At 36.7% G+C, this 17,072-nt stretch overlaps 1 protein-coding gene across 3 annotated transcripts in view; it reads right to left on the bottom strand.

Annotated features, from left to right (window-relative positions):
• Positions 1-17,072, bottom strand: part of LOC150100793 (glycerol kinase 5) — a 329,559-nt gene that overhangs the window by 231,190 nt on the left and 81,297 nt on the right. For all 3 annotated transcript variants that reach the window (XM_090401274.1, XM_090401275.1, XM_090401276.1), the window contains exon 3: positions 8,763-8,856. In XM_090401274.1, the coding sequence (XP_090257400.1) occupies positions 8,763-8,856 (94 nt within the window). The remainder of the gene's footprint in view (positions 1-8,762; positions 8,857-17,072) is intronic.

Below are 17,072 nucleotides of genomic sequence, written 5' to 3'. Positions count from 1 at the left end.
TCTACACTTCAGTCTTCTAAAGCAGTTTTCAAAAATTTTTCATTATCAGAACCCTGTTTTAATTCCCCCCCCCCCAGAACTGTGCTTTTCCCTCAAGAATGCATATTAGTAACTTCTTATAAGTTCCATGCAAAACCTACTGGTTACAATACTCTCTTAAATTGATTTTTAAGTGATTTTCCTCTTACTCCATAACCAATTAAAACTTTATTCAAATGGCTTCTCACTACACCAGCCTTACTTAATATATCATCAATATTTAATTTATCTTTGTTAAAAATGTAAGTTGAACTCCTGATTCTTCTACTATGCAGTTTTTCACATCAAGTACTGCTTTCAATAGCATTCTTATCTGCCTTATAATGCAACATATAATTTGTTATCCAAAGTCTCACATGATTTGATACCTCCCAAGTTAAAACTGCATGATTCTCTCCCTCTCTCCAAACTGAAGGTAAAACAGATAGCTCATTTACTAATATATATACAGATTCTCATATGTATTGATAAACTATCCCTGCACTATATAAGTCCCCTCTATCACATGGTGCTTAAGGTAGTTATCCCTAAATAATTATAAATTCTCTCCACTTTACATGCTTTCTGCTCTCTCATAGTCTATATTCCCATAGTTGAAATCATCCCTAATGATATTCCTGTTACAGATCCATAAGGATTATCTATGTATTTGCAGTCCTCTTGAGATGATCCTGGAATGTAATGCTCAAACTACCACCATTTAGGATCTCTACTCTAGTTAGTTTTAATTCCTCTGCAATCATTAGTAAAACTTCTCTCCCTTTCTATCCTTCCTGAATACACTGTACTTATTACATTCCATTTCTGTAAAGATATCCTCTTCTTATTAATGCCAATGTTTGGTCCCATTTCAGTTATCAGTACTAAACACGTATCTTTATTTCTGATGCTTCTTGCAATAATAAACATGCTAAACATAATAAAATTGACAAACAACAGGCTAACACATTTTCAAGTAACTCCTAAAATATAGCTGGGTCAAATAAGCACAATGAGTTTAATCATAAACTTCTTATCCTGCTGCCACAGTGATTGCTTTTTTTGTCTGATAAAACTAATGATGAAATTAGTTTTTATCAGACAGGAAACACAATCGCTGTGGCACCAGGATAAAAAGTTTGCTTGATGATTAAACTCATGCTGCTTTGACCAGCCATATTTTAGGAGCTACTTGAAAATGTGTTAGCCTGTCATAACAACCTTAATCTTTCACCTTAGTACTCAAGTTCAAGCAGCTACTCTATCACACCTAGTTTTCCAGACCACCTGTATCCACTCTTTCAGTAAATGTTTTCTACATGCACCCAACCAAATCCATCCTGCAAGTACAAACTTTTTCTACCATCAAAAATATTTACAAAATTTATGCCACATAACAGTACCATATTGAAAACATTTTTCCGCTTGATATATTAATCATGTGCAATTCTCCATATGAAAGAGGAAAAAAAAAAAAGATACTTGTTCTATTCCCACATTTCTCAACTATGTCTTAAAAATTAGGTCCTGACAACACCTATTTAGTTTAAATCCAGCCTGTTTATCCCAAAATTTCTCCTTCATAATTTTTCTTCTCCTTTGCTAAAGTGTACCTGCATTAATCTTATCCAGAACATTCAACACTGAAATTCTTTGTAATTCTTGCATTGTTTTATTTCCCTTAATAGAGATGGAGTATTATCTCTACTCTAGTCATCTGACCTTCTAAACCAGAAGATCTGAATAATGCAGTTTAACTGTAGTATAACCAGAAATGCTCATATCTGAGCATTTCTGGTCAAATATTTATTCTGCCTCTCAACATTTTAGATTTATGAGTGCATTCCTCCTGAACATTTTCTACCACTGTTCTATTAGTGCTTGTTTCATTTAATAGTAAACATAGTAATTACTGCAAACATTCAGAATGTCTTTCACTTCATCTTCAGTTTTTATGTCATCTATCATCTGATTCATTTTTACCTTTATATTACTCTTTGCATCATTTCTATTTTTTTTTTTTCAACAGTCTCCAGAACATTTTTTGTCTCCATGACAGTTACTTCTATATTCTTCCAATGACTGTGACTTAGCTACTTTTACATACAAACTCAGTTGAAAGAACATGTGTCAATTTCCTGGACAAAAAGTTCTTATATGATTTCTTCTTTTCCAAGACTGGCTTTAAGTTTTTCAATCTCCACCAACCTTGCTGAAATTCACTATATGCCTCTCCTCTGGTTGAATCAATGTTTTCTTAAATTTTGCTAATGAGTATGATTTATTTCTTGTTTTCATTATCACTTTTTTCCCCATAATTACTGTATACGTGAATACATATTTGTATGTGATTCTTTTAAGAACTTGAACATTTTTTTTTTTTAAAATGAGACATCCAGATCAAAATTAAAGATTATTATTTCCTCTTTCAAAAGCTCTTTATATCCTAAAACAGTCTGAAGATATGACTGTCAACCAGAACACAGAAGTTCCACTTGTGTGTTCTCTCCATATGAATTGATGCATAAATTCATATGGATTTATATGTTGTAACAATGCCCAAGAAATAATATTTCAAGCAGTCTGTCTATTCATCACTTATTCTTCAAACTGCTTGGCATTATAGAGCAATACTTACTTTTAACATCAGAAGTTTATTGTGGCAATTTCATTCAATTTGTTCAGGAATGTAGAGTGAAATCAAACAGTTGTATTCCAATATTTTATATTAACATCACAGTTGCTATAGTTTATATCTACATTGGCCTATACTGTAATATAGCCAGTGCTACCAAAATGAGGTTTGGGTATCATATCTAAATAATACTGAAGTCTAGTCGCTTATGTATATCATACTATAACCAGATCACTTATTTGTTCAGCTTCAAGGCATCTCATTAAATAAACCATTCAAACAAAATGGAAATTCATATACAGTAGACCCCACTTGTAAACCCCCTCTTGCTTTTACAAATGGTAAATATTTCTATTATGAACGCCGACCTGGTTGGCCAAGCGTAAGCGTATCCACTCTCCAGCCAAAAGGCTATGGGTTCGAATCCCACTGTGGGCATGGATGTTTGCGATTGTCTGTAAAAATACTAGTGGTGGTGAGCAGTAGATGGCGTTGGAGTAGATGATGGTAGTTGTGGTTCGTTGTAGTTGATGGTCGAGACAGAGCTGTAGAGTAGGTGCCCTCCCTTGATGAGTCTTTGGACTCCCTGGAGGGATCACATAATAATATGAAATGTCAGGCTACAGAAGTGAGGTGATCAGGATGCCTATCCTTCTGCCGAGGTTGCTAACTAAAATCACAACAAACAATTACAAATGAAAAATTTTAATTAACACTATTTTCTAATGGAAAAAAATTTTTTTAATGAAATTCAGTCAAGTAAATACTGGAGGTTTTTCCCTTCAATACACTGTGCAAAGAAACCCCACATTCCCTACAAAATTCATTTCCCAAAGAAGAGAACATTTGTACAGTGACATTTCTTTATTTTGCCTTTTGTTATTTTACTTATTCATGTCTTCATTTCTTCAAATACCCAGCCATAATAAATAAGCCAGAAGTATGGTGTTTCATGATGTTAGTAATGATCAGAATTAAAGTAAGCCAAGTAGTGCTGCATATATTTAATTTAATTTTTTTTTTAAATGAAACTGGGACCCAAGAAAGGTTGTAAACCTGTACCTTAATACCATGTATGGATTAAGGATTTTCTTTTTTTTTTCTATTTTTAACTTACTCTGGAAATCCTGCTTTATAGATCAAACATGGAATTTTATCAAGCCACTTCAAGTCCTCAAATAAGCAGAGTGGTGGTTCGTAAACAAGCATGCCAGTGGCAGGAATCAAACCTGCAACCTCCTGGTTGGAGAACTGAGAGAGCCACTTAACCAACCAGGCAGAAAACACACACCACACACACACACAAGGTGATTCCCCACCCGTGTTAAACTTTAAATGCATGTTCTACACCTCAAAATTGGTTTTCAAAGGCACCTGTGTCATAATGAATATACTTTTAACATATAAATACAAGAAATAATATTTTATTTACAAATATTTTGATGCTTGAAATTAAAAAGCCATCCTCAGTGTAGGATACTAACAATGAATTATTTCAAATAATATTAGCAGTGTGTAAAAAATGGCATGACAACATCAAAATACGAATGATACTTTTAAAAAAAACTAGTCATGACTAAAGAGAATGAGACTCATATTTTTGGTAAAGACAATCATTTTGATTCAAGTTCGGGTGAGTTGCTAATGTTTCAGCACTTTTCTTAAATAAAAATTTGCATTTAAAGTGATAAATGAAGCAATCATGTTCTTCACCATAAGATTTTATGGTCAAGAACAAGATTTCATGTCCAGTGTCCACACCAGGCTGTACTAAGCCAGAGTTTTTAGGTTTATTACAAGTGATTTAAGAAGATGGTCCTGTATTTGCTTTTCCACAGAATAACCAGTTTGTCCAAAATAAAGATTACACTCGCATAGAACTGATTCCAGGCTTGTATGTGAAAAGATTACACACACAAGCCTGGAAGTTGAAAAATAGAGGGTAAAACAATCTTTTCAGATATTTTACTTTCTCACTCTCCATCTGGTGATCTTACTACTAGATATTATTATTATTACCACGGGCTACTCCAGGAGTCCTTAGACTCATCGAGGGAGGCCCTAAACATCATGTTCACACAGCTGTTCAACATTCTCACAGTATCTATCATACCTTGCCTTGAACTCGCTCACTGTCATAGCACCCACAACAGACTCTGGCAGCTTATTCCACTCATTTACCATTCTAAAAGTAAAGAACCCAGCTCTAACACCCCTGCTAACCATGCTCTTGCCCAGCTTCCATGGGTGTTCCCTAGTTCTCCCACCACCAGTCCTGATCTCAAAAATATCATCTGAATTAATCCTATAGAATCCTTTTAGCAATTTGAATGTCTCAATCATATCTCCCCTTTTTCGCCTATCAACTAGTTTCTGCAACCCACAAATCTTCAACCTGTTCTCATATGGTGCATTCCATAGACCTGCTATCATCTTAGTCACTCGCCTCTGGATCCTCTCAACCTCCTCCCCATCAAGAAGGAACCGAGGTGACCAAATCTGGGCACAGTAGTCGAGATGAGGTCTTATCAGGGCTCGGTACAGAGGTACAATAACTTGTTTTTCTCTGCTCGTCAAGGTATTTTTCAACAACCAAGTGAGTTGATGAGCTGATTTAGCTACTTTCGCAATGTGCCCCCTAAACTTCATCTCCCTATCCACCAACACTCCCAAGTCCCTGGCCTCATCAATCTCTTGGAGTACAGTTCCACCAATGTGGTATACTGCTGCTAATCTTTTCACTCCGAAATGCATAACCTTACATTTTGTCACATTAAATTGACATCCATTCTCCTTAGTCCAGAACTCCAATCTATCTAAGTCATCTTGCAAGACTTTGACATCTTCTGCATTCACTATCGCCCTACCCAACTTTGCATCATCAGCGAACAAATGAACTGTCCCACTTAGACCATTCCCTATATCGTTAATGAACAGATTAAACAGCAGTGGTCCAAGAACAGAACCCTGTGGCACACCACTAGTCACAGGCCGTTTTTTGGACTCTACTCCTGAATAAACTACTCTTTGATATATCTCCATCAACCACCCAGCTATCCATCTCACCAACCCTATATCCATTCCCATATGTTGTAGTTTACGGATTAGAATTCCATGTGGTATCCTGTCAAACGCCTTTGCCAGGTCCAGCAGTATCACTGTAAACCCACTTATATCATAAACCTACTTTCACCAGCCATTACATACTGCACAATTCAGCTCATCATTATAAAGAATCAACTATATTGTGTACACATTATAATAAATTTAGTTTAATCCTTCATCCAAGTGTGAGCAAACAAAGTTTGCGCCTGAAAATATCTTCAGGACTGAGGTAAGGTAGTAACAACACCAGGAAACTCGTAGCAAAGGTGGACCAAGCTAACATCACTCCTATCACAGTATCTCCCATAATGCAAAACACATCTCCTTGCGGATATGTATAATGTTATGCATTAAGGGAAGGGCCACTATCCAGACTAGTTTCGACCTTTATTGAGGTCTCTTCAGTGGGAGCCAGGCCCAGAGGTGGAGATACCAGGCAGAAGCAATGGCGAGGTCATCTTTACCTATAGGAGTTGCCAAAAGGTGTGCACCTTCGATTAAATCACTCTGGATTTAGAGAAAGATGTTGAAAGTTTATTTTTCAGTTGGTTAGACTATAATAAATTTAGTTTAATCCTTTATCCAAGTGTGAGCAAACAAAGTTTGCACCTGAAAATATCTTCAGGACTGGGGTAAGGTAGTACAACAGCGGGCAACTCATAGCAAAGGTGGACCAAGCTAACATCCCTCCTATCACAGTATCTCCCATAATGCAAAACACATCTCCTTGCAGATATGTATAATATTATGCATTAAGGGAAGGGCCACTGTTTATTCCAACACTCAAGACATCCAGCTAGAAACTCAATATCCAGAATATTATGATCAAAAACAGTTTCTCCAAGAAACAAATACATCTGTGATCCTATACACCAACTCCAAGAAACTGTATAAAGAGTTTGATTCCTTACACGTCCAGTATCTCTGAACCTGTTTCAAGAATATTAAAGAAATGTAACTTGATACCAACAAAACTAAACTCTCATTTTGGCTAGCTTCCTCTAAGGAGAGTCTCCTCTTACTCTTCCAGGTGTACAGCAAGTTCCACGTGCATGTAGTTTTCTTTATTTTGGACAAACTAATATTTATATGGAAAAATGAATACAGGAACATCAATCCTACATTGCTTATAATAAATCTGAAAAGTCGGCTTGGCACAGCATGGTGTGGATACTGAACATAGAATCTTATGGTCAAAAACACAATTGCTTTGTTGATGTGACTTTAAATACAAACATCTATTTAAGGAAAGTACCAAAGCCATAGTGAACTGTCAAACTTGAATTGAAATGATTGTGTCTTTACCAAAAAATATGGAAGTCTCATTCTCTTCAATCATCTTTGCTTTTATGTATCACATTCGTATCTCGATGTTGTTGTGTCATGAGTTCACGTGATACTAATATCTTTTGAAATAAGCTATTGTTAGCATTCTACCTTGTTAAACTGTTTCTATATTGAGGATGGCTTGTTAGTTTCCTGCTGAAATATTTGTAAATAAAATTATCATTTTCTGTGTGTGTGTGTAGAGAGAGAAAACACAGGGCGATTCCCTACCCACGCTGAAGGCATATTCTACACCACAAAACTAACAAAAAAAAAGTCCCAATTAACAGGACTGAAAACTGTGCATTTCTTAGATGCATTTCTTTGTAGTTGCAGCAAGAATGTTAACATGTAAAGCAAGCAGACACAACTTGATGATTCATATGATTGTAAAAAAAAAAAACAGAGTCACATGTAAGACATGTTTGGAGTTGATTCAGTTTAACAGGTTCATCCTGAGCAAGTGACAGTTCCTATTTGTTTTGATGTATTGAAGCCATATGTCAGTATTTTGCAATGAAGGATGAATCCATATTTACTGAATTGGCTGATATATTCAAGGACTATATTGAACTACAATAACCACTCAGGGCTTAACCCCAGACAGAAAGTGGATACATTCACAACTCAGCCAACAAAACTGCTAAGTTTGAAGTTTGGATGATTTTTTTTTTCCTATATAAATTTTTTTTCAAGCTGCATTCTTGGAAGTGGCTCGAAGAATCCAGGAGAAGAATATGTAGATATTCTATTTTTTACTTCTATATTTAACTTGTCAACTTCAATAAAAATTCTACCTAGGTAACTGAAATGCTTGATTTATTCTATATATTCTCCACTGAGAGTGCAGTTTTGGTTTTCTGTATGCCTATTTTCGTAGCTTTTTTTTTTTTTTTTAATGCTGATATCATGCCCAATTTGTTATGAGTTAATTAGTTAATTATTAATGAAATCTTTTTTTTTTTTTTTTTTTTATAGAAATTCAAATGCGATTTGTACAGATAATGAATTGAGATAATTTATCCCTTGCCTTAGGCTTAAATACAGATCCTTGTTATATTCACATTATTTCTCTCTGTGAACAGAATCAACATTAAATGGGATCTTACCAGAAGATGCTACTGAAATAGCACAAAACAAAAGCAAACTAAAATGCAATATTAGAAAAAAAATTATATTCTTGGTTTAATCCTTTATCTAAGTGTAAGCAAACAATGCTTGTGTGTGAAGTATTTTCACATCTGGGCTACTTGTATATAGAGAGTAATGATTTCAATAATAATTAAAAAAATACTTAAAGTAATTATTATTTCTTATTATATTAAACCTGTTCTGACCTTTATTGAGGTCCCATCAGTGGGAACCAGACCCAGAAGAGATACCAAGGTCGAAGTAATGCAGAAGTATAAACATGTGAAGAAGGTCGAAACCAATCTGGGTAGTGGCCCTTCCCATAATGCATTGTATTATACACATCTGAAAAGGTGTATGCTTTGCATTATGGGATACTAAGGCAATTGATATGAAGCCATTAGCCTCTATATACAAATAGCCCAGTTGTGAAGATATTTCACATGCAAACATTGTTTGCTTACACTTGAATAAAGGATTAAACCAATAATATAATTTCTTGACATCTTTAATTTAATTTATAGAAAAATAAAGTAAAAAAACATACTATTCAGAGAATTCTTTACAACTTCAATAAAAGCATTCCATATGCTATCTGGATCCAGCTCTGCCCATCCTTTTTGTGGATGCAATAACTCCACCTATATCAGAAAACAAACTTCCTTTACCAAATATGAACAACAAATTACATAACCACAGTAATTAACTTAATGAAATGAAAGTACATATTTCGTACCAAAAATAACAGTACATTATCAGTGCGAAGCAAATCAAAGAAACGGGAATACAAGGTACATACAACAAGTGGTTTACCAATTAAAAATGGTTGCCATGTGCTAGAAATTAATATATTAAATATAATATTAAAACTATTTTTGATGTTTACATAAAATGAGAACAATGTAAAAGGGCTTCACAACTTTCTTTGAAAGGCATTCATATTTAAAATTGCTCCATAGAGAATACAAGCTTCATCCCACTGGCTACAGTGTTTAGTGTCAATAATATGTTGTCAAATTACATTTAGAAGGTATCTAGTAAACACTAGCTAATGATAGAGGTGACAGTTTGTCTTTTGTAGATAGTAACAGATGAGAAATTTTGTTGATAGGAAAATGTGGGAATAAGGTGATACTTCTTCAAAATTCTACCAACAGATTCAGAGATACCAGAAATAAGGGATTGGAGCAATTCCTAGGTGTTGTTCATGTAATTTGAGTTATGCCACAGGTACCTTTAAAGATTAGATTTATCAAATGTGGTTTGTAAAGAAATAAAGAGCAGAAGATTTCATGGTAAAAAATTTTTTTTTTCTTTCATAGTCAAACATTTTAATATGAAACAAAATTTCAATACTAACAAAACAGCTTTCTATATCAGTTTACCTGGTACTGAAACTACTTCAAAGATGAATTCTGATCAGAATCCCCATACATTTGCCTTTTAAAAGTACTTATAATAGTTGAGAGGGGGAGGAGGAAAGCTTGAAGACTTCAATCTGGCATTATGAACTTATAGAAATAAAGGATGTTATAAATCATAATTTCATAGTCAAATATTTGAATGCAAACCTAAATTTATGCACTGCAAATTATCCTTAACAAGAAATTATATTCTTATTTCATCCATGTGTAAGCAAACAAAGTTTGCATATGAAGTATCTTCACAACTAGACTACTTGTATACAGAAAGCATTGATTTCATATCAAGTGGCTTAATATTCCATAATGCAAATCACACTACACAGACCAGATCAGTGGAAATAGGATCCAGGAAGATAACAAGGTTGAATTAATGCAAAAAGTCATATTATTCATATACAAGTATGTAAGAAGGTGTTTTTGCCTTATCATTAAAATACTTTGGATTAGAGATAGTTGAAAGTTTTTTCACTTGATTACAAAATAAAATATACTTTACAACAAATTACATGCTTGTTTAACCATTTATCCAAAGCATGAGCAAACAAAGGATGTGTGCTTTGCATTATTGGCTACTAAGTAATTGATGTGAAATCAACAGCTTCCATGTACAAATAGCCTAGTTGTGAAGATGCAAACTTTGTTTGCTTACATTATACTTAGATAAAGGCATAAGATAGAATATTTCTTGTCAAGTATAACTGACTTTTGTAACTAACTGAAAAAAATCTTTTTATAAATGTGCCCACTGCCTGAGAGTTCCCTTGTGAAAATAAAAATTTCCCACATGAGACTGCTGTGGTATGGGAGAGTTCTTACCTTTGTGAGGGTTCTGCTTGGTCTCTGATGAGAACAGTTTAAAAACAACTGTCAGTCAAGTGAAACGTTAAAAAAAGCACTAAAAAAACATAAAAGGAAAACATTGATTCATGGAAGAGTCATCTCTGCCAAGAATGGTCCACCAGAGGGAGAGGTTATAGTCAGCCATGTTAAGGTAGCAGCAAAAATAAAGATAAGTTTCCATTATTATTTACTTTAAATTACAGGAAATCTAAGACAGATACAATGTATAGTCTGTAGGCAGTTTGCAGTTGGGGAATTTGTATAGTTTTTTTTGTGCAGTGTTTAAATAATGGCGACAGTCACAGCTCAGTTTGCCAATAGCTCCCAAGTCTTCCCTCCATTTAAGGACTATATTTTACACAGCATACTATGGGATTTTGTGTATGCAGTACTTGCAGCATATATGCATCCTGACAGTTAGGAATGTGGCAGGTGAGAAGACTGGCAAGTGCATGTCTGTAGAAAATGGAAAAACTTTGATTTAGAAACTAGCATAATGAACCTTGGCAGCATTATGTCGGAAATGGATGAATGAATACTGGACGAGAGAGAAGTAGAATGATCAAGGGTGAGGAAAACGAGCAGAATGTGACTGAAAAGATAAAAGTAGGGAGTGTATTGGGTTTGAAACAGTGTGAAATTTGAGGTTGGTATTAACTGGGAGGATGAATGTCAAGCAAGAGTAGGTAGCTTGCAGAGAGAGAGAGTGTTGAAAGAAGTAGAATGTATCAGGAATGAGTTGAAACATGAAAGAAGAGATTAGGTGGCTGGAAACAACAAATACAAAGTGAAAAAGAGGAGTGAGATAATGATAGAAGGGAAGAGAATAGGAAAACCAATAAAAGAGAGGGAATGGGAGAAAGACAAGACAGTGCTAGAACCAGGGATGGAGAGATGACAGAACAGCAGGTAAGTATGGGAATAAAGAAAAAAAAGTATTAGAGGATAGAGAGTGAGAGATGCAGGTGAGCAAGAAAGAAACAGAATGGTAAGAGGCATGATGTACGGAAACTAGATGATTTGTGGTGTACAAGATAGAATGCCAGAGGAGTGTTTTCCTGGAGGAATGATAGCGTGACTATGGCAATTAAGCAAGGTGAAAGGGTGGATGAGATGATTGTGATGGCAGGCCCAAACAACTTGAGAGGCAGTGTGAATCTGGTGGCAAGAGAGATCTGAGGTTTATATTTGAGATTGTACAGAAGACAGAGAGAGGGAAGATAGTGTGCTGCTCAGGTATGATAGTGCAGAGCCGAGATCAATAATGAATGGTATAATAGCCACAATGTGTCAAAAGAGGATTAGATTACATGGATGCTTGGAGGGCATTTGAGGACAGAAAGGAAATGTATACAAGACATGAATTGCATTTGAATAAGGAAGGATGCATAGGCATTTGGAGAGAATCTTGTTCTCTGAACAAGTCAGTGTGTCGATGAAGGGAAACTAGAATTATCAAGCTGGATGTAGCAGGGGTGGCTTCTTGTGGGAACAGTCACTTAGGAAGGGGGGGGGGAATAAATCAATGGGATATAATGCTGAATCCAGTGGAGTCTGGAGGGGATAACGATATAGAAACAGTGACAATGCCATAATTCTTTATACTAATGCCAGAAGTATTCAGAATAAAGATGAATTGGTGGCACTGATAGCATTAGCCTGTCTAAAGATTATAGGGATCTCAGACATGGTTGATGGAAGATGATATACTGACAGGAATAGAAGTAGCAGGGTATACCATTTTCCAACAGGATAGGAAGGGAAAATGTGGTGAAGTACTGCTTATGATAAGTGATGACTAATGTCCTCTCAGAATGGAGTATTTGGAGAGCAATGGCACTAATGGTTTTGAAAGCATATGGTGTGAATTAGAGGCGGGCAGGACAGGATATTTAGTGAGGGGGGGGGGTGTTGCTATAAGCCAGGGAGCATACAGAGTGAAGAGCAGGAGATGTTTAGGCAGTTCAGCTTGGCGAGTGCAAAAAAGAATGATTGTTATGGATGATTTTAACTACAACAGTAGAAACTGGGAAGAGGAAACTGCACGTAGTAGTAAGGGAATGATAGAATTTCTGGAATTCTTGAGGGACAAATGTCTTAGACAACATGTAGTAGGAGGAACACAAGGTGCAAGAGTTTTAGATTTTATCATAGAATCAGAAAATCTGATTTTAACTGAGATGGAATCTCTTCCCCCAGTTGGAGAGAGTGACCATGTGGCTTTGACTTTGAAGATGAGGAATTATAAGGCAAGTGATTATAAGTGTCTTAGATATCAGCTTGGATCAGTTCCATAGATTGAGGAATTGGAAGGGTAAGATATCATCAGTACTTGGAAACCTGCAAAGGAATATTTATTAGCAGCAATAGCAAGTTGTAAATACGATTGAAGAGGAGAACATAATTTGCTATAAATTGGATGACAAACAATATCAAATAGGTACTGTAAGTAAAAAAGAGGTTATGGAAGAGATATCAGGAGAGGGATGGAGAGTAGATGCATGAAGAATATATGACTCAGGCCAGGAGAGTAACTAGCATGGTAAGGAAGGCAAAACTGGAATATGAGAAGAGATTGATCCTGTGACCCAAAGAAAATCCTAAGGAATTCTTTTATGTGGTCATTAAGAGGAGAAACAATTGTGGAAGAATGACATTGTTAGATAAAAATGGGAATAGAGTGACTGATGCAAAGGATATAGTGGATTGTTCAATGAACACTTTATTGGGATATTTCATCCTAGAGGAGTAGGTTTAATACTAGAGGGATAGGGCAGATTAAAGATTGAGAAGTGCAAGAAGAAAGTGTATTTCAAATACCGAGACTTTGGATGTCAATACAGCAATGGGACTGGAAGGGATTTCACCACAGGTTTTGAGAGAATGTGCTAAAGAACTGACAGCTCTTTATCTATCTTACCCTCCTTCACCCAAGGAGTGGAAGGAGGGTAAGATAGTGCCATTTCATAAGAGTGGTAGCAGACTGATAGTGTCAAACTATGGACCAGTTTGTATTTCATCAGTAGTATTAAAATTTTGGAGAAATTAGTGAGGGATCATTTACGGTACTGGGCAGATGATGTTATCTGTGAGAGTCAGCAGGGATTTGTTAAGGGGGCACTTTTGTTTTAGTAATATGACTGCCTTTTATAATAAAGCGACAAGACCAGTTGATGAGAGAAAGATAGTCATTTTTTTTTTTGGATTTTACAAAGGCATTTGACAGGGTACCACATGATAAACTGTTATTTAAGGTCGTAGCACATGGGTTTAGATGTCAGGTTAGTGAACTGGATTCTGGATTGGCTATCTGATAGGAATCAGAGTTGTGTATGCATCATCAAGGAAGCAGAAAGTTAAAAGTGGAGTCCCACAGGGCTCAGTACTGGGACTTGTATTGTTAAACCTTTATATTGATGACACTGTGAATGAATTGCAGGGGATATTCAGTTTGCAGATGATGTGAAGCTGGGAAGGGTTATTAGTAATAGTGCAGATGTGATAGCCCTGAAAGAGGATTTGAAAAAACTGGATGGATGGGAAAATGAATAGGGGTGTCAGTTAATTCAGCTAAATGTAAAGTTTTACAGTTTGGAATACATCAATGGGAGGCTGCACTCTGTTGGAGGAACTGTACTAGAGAAAGTTGGGAGACAAGGGATCTGGGGGCAATTGATAAAATCCTGACATTCAGGAAACATATTGCAAATGTGGTGAAGGTAACACAGAATATTGCTGCAATACTAAGGACATTTACCTGCAGAAGAGTTGTCATTCCATTGTATACAGCCCTGATCAGACAACACCTGGATTATTGTGCTCAAATTGCCCCCAGGATTTGAAGAGGATAAATTAACCATGGAAAGAGTGCAGAGGCAGATAACAAAAATGATATCAGGACTATACAACGTTAGTTATGAGGAAAGGCGGACTGCAGAAGTAGGAGAGGGTGATATGATTGAAACTTTTGCAAACAAACATTTATTGAAACATTTGCCAGCAAAGGTTGGTCGATTGGTAGAGCCTCTGCTACTAATGCCTTGCAAAACGTTAAGCAAGTTTGAGTGCGGTTAGTAGTTGGAAGGGGTTCAATCGTTCGATGCTGTTGGCACACGCTCCCTCGATGAGTCCTTGGATTCCCTGGAGGTGTCACATAATAATAATACCTTTGTAGTTATAGGGTTGACACTAGGGAGTTCACCAGGGGTAGTCAATTGTTCTCACTTCTTTCCCCTTGTATACTGAATTCCGTATACAAGGGGAAAGGAGCGAGAACAATTGACTACCCTGGAAATTACAAAAGGAAGTTGTGAGCAAGAGGGTAAGGAGTGGTTTCTTTGCATGGAGGGTGGCTGTGGAAAATGCATTACCTGAGAGATTAGTGAGAGCACAAAACATTCAACGGGTTCACAGAGTAGTATACTTTATTTCTAGAGTGGACCTCCCACAATGAGTCCTGACTCTATGGAGGCCTGAATCAGACTAATAATCTTTTCAGCAATGCAATATGAATGCAATTCAGAGGCCAAAGACTATATCAAACTGTAGTCAATTCTAAAGCTTTCATTTTAACATGAAATAATATTTCAAATATAAAGCTTTGAACTACAAAGCAAGAAATTAGGAGTAATGACCACCGAGTTCAGTGGAATGGGATCGGTGGTTGCTGGATGGGAAGAATATCGACAGCGCATAGGCAGCATTTAAACAATACTTAAATGATGCGATATCAGAATGTATCCCGAAAGTTTGAAGAATAAATAGGGTAGGAGCCAAATAGATGTGTAATCTTATTAAGCAAGAGATTCGTAAGAAAAGGATGATGTAAAAGGAATACCATGTGCATAAAGATGATGTCTATTACAAAAATTATAAACTGCAGGCTAGAATAGTCACAACTATTGTAGAAGTCTGAGTATGAAAAGAAACTGGCTCTGAGTGCTAAAGACAACCCATAAGAATTCTATCGATATGCTGCAAGTAAAAGAAAGAATGAATGTGAAAGAATAACTCTTCTAAATGCAGATGGCATGAGGGTTACAGATGCAGAAGAGGTTGTTCAACTAATGAGTGCCCATTTTGTTAAAAGCTATCAACCTGGTGAATGCGACATTGAACTCACAGCTACCTCTTCACTGAATGAAGAAACTCGGGTGTATGAGGACGAGATATTACAGTTGTTGCACAAACTGAATAAGAATTCAGCAATAGGGACTGATGGGATATCAGCACATGTGCTGAGTGTTCAGCTGAACTGGCTGTTCCTTCGATTCCTTTGACGAGGTTGTTTAATATGAGTCTCAGAACAAGGAAGATCTGTAGAAATGGAAAGAATCGGTTTTTGCTGCACCACCACTGGAAGGGTGGTGCAAAAAACCGATGTATCCAACTATTGACCAATTAGTATCTCAGGAGTGGTGAAGATTTTGGAAAAATTTGTTAGGGCTTGCATTCAGAAATGGATTGACAGTGAATCTTTACTTTGCAATGAGCAACATGGATTTACCAAGGGAAGGTCATGTTTTAGCAACTTTCTCATATTCTATAACAATGTAACCATTGAACTAGACAAGGGGAATGGATATACCATGATACTTTTGGATTTTGCTAAGGCTTTTGACAGAATACGGCATGTTACACTGTTGCAGAAATTGGAGAATATGGGCTTGGGTTATATAACATATTAGCGTGGATAAGAGGATGGCTAACTGAGAGATATCCAAAAGTGGTCCACAGGGAATGCGAGTCTGCAAGATTTAAGGGAATTAAGAATCTGAAACGTTGTCTTGGCTTGCACATCCCCTGAGACACTTCGCAAGTGTGGCAGTAGGCAGCCTCCTTGGGGCATTCCTGGACACCTTCGGGTGACTGACTGGCCTGCTACACTATTCCTCCCATCCAGGGTTAGCAGCCCTGGCAGGGTTAAGTTTCCTCGCTTGCAATAACTCATCAGATGAAGGCTCTGACTCTTATAGGCCGGAGCCAGGAAACTCTTTGAGTGCAAATCCAGATGTCTGTTTCTTGTTTGGAGGTGATCCTGCCACCCGTCCCAGCAACGTCCTCAGGAAGAAAGTTAAAAGAAAGCACTGCAAAGACTGTCATCGACCCATTTATTCAAGTTCTCATCATGCTTGTTGTGGCAGTCAAGGAGTTCCCAATCTCAGACACTTCATATGTCAGGTCTGCGATTGTGCATTCTCTACCGCAGTTGGCCTTGGCATGCATTGCACCTCGAAACATCCAGCCGAAGCCAACACTGCAATAAGAACAGAGTGCGTCAAAGCATGTTGGACTGCTGAAGAAGAAAAGATCCTCACCACACATGAAATCAAGTTGACGGCTCGAGGGATAAAGAAAATCAAAGATTTATTTAAGGCGTTCCCATTAAGATCCTTGGATGTCATCAAGTGTCATAGACGGAAAGCCAGTTACAAAGCCTTCAAGAATTGGCAGCCCATCTGCCACAGGTAGGGACAGGTAATATCTCCGTATCTCCTGTCCCTGCCTCTCTATCTTCCAGCCACCATCCTGCTATTGAAGAAGAGGCTTTGAGTCTCAGACTGACATCATCTCTAGATGATCCTCCTCTTCCA

The sequence above is a fragment of the Typopeltis vanoorti genome, chromosome 12, assembly GCF_054136105.1.
Source record: "Typopeltis vanoorti isolate ZY-2024b chromosome 12, IOZ_Tvanoo_1.0, whole genome shotgun sequence".
Taxonomy (NCBI): Eukaryota; Metazoa; Arthropoda; class Arachnida; order Uropygi; family Thelyphonidae; genus Typopeltis; species Typopeltis vanoorti.
Note: the sequence above shows the minus strand (reverse complement) of the source record. Positions and strands in the feature narration are given on the sequence as shown.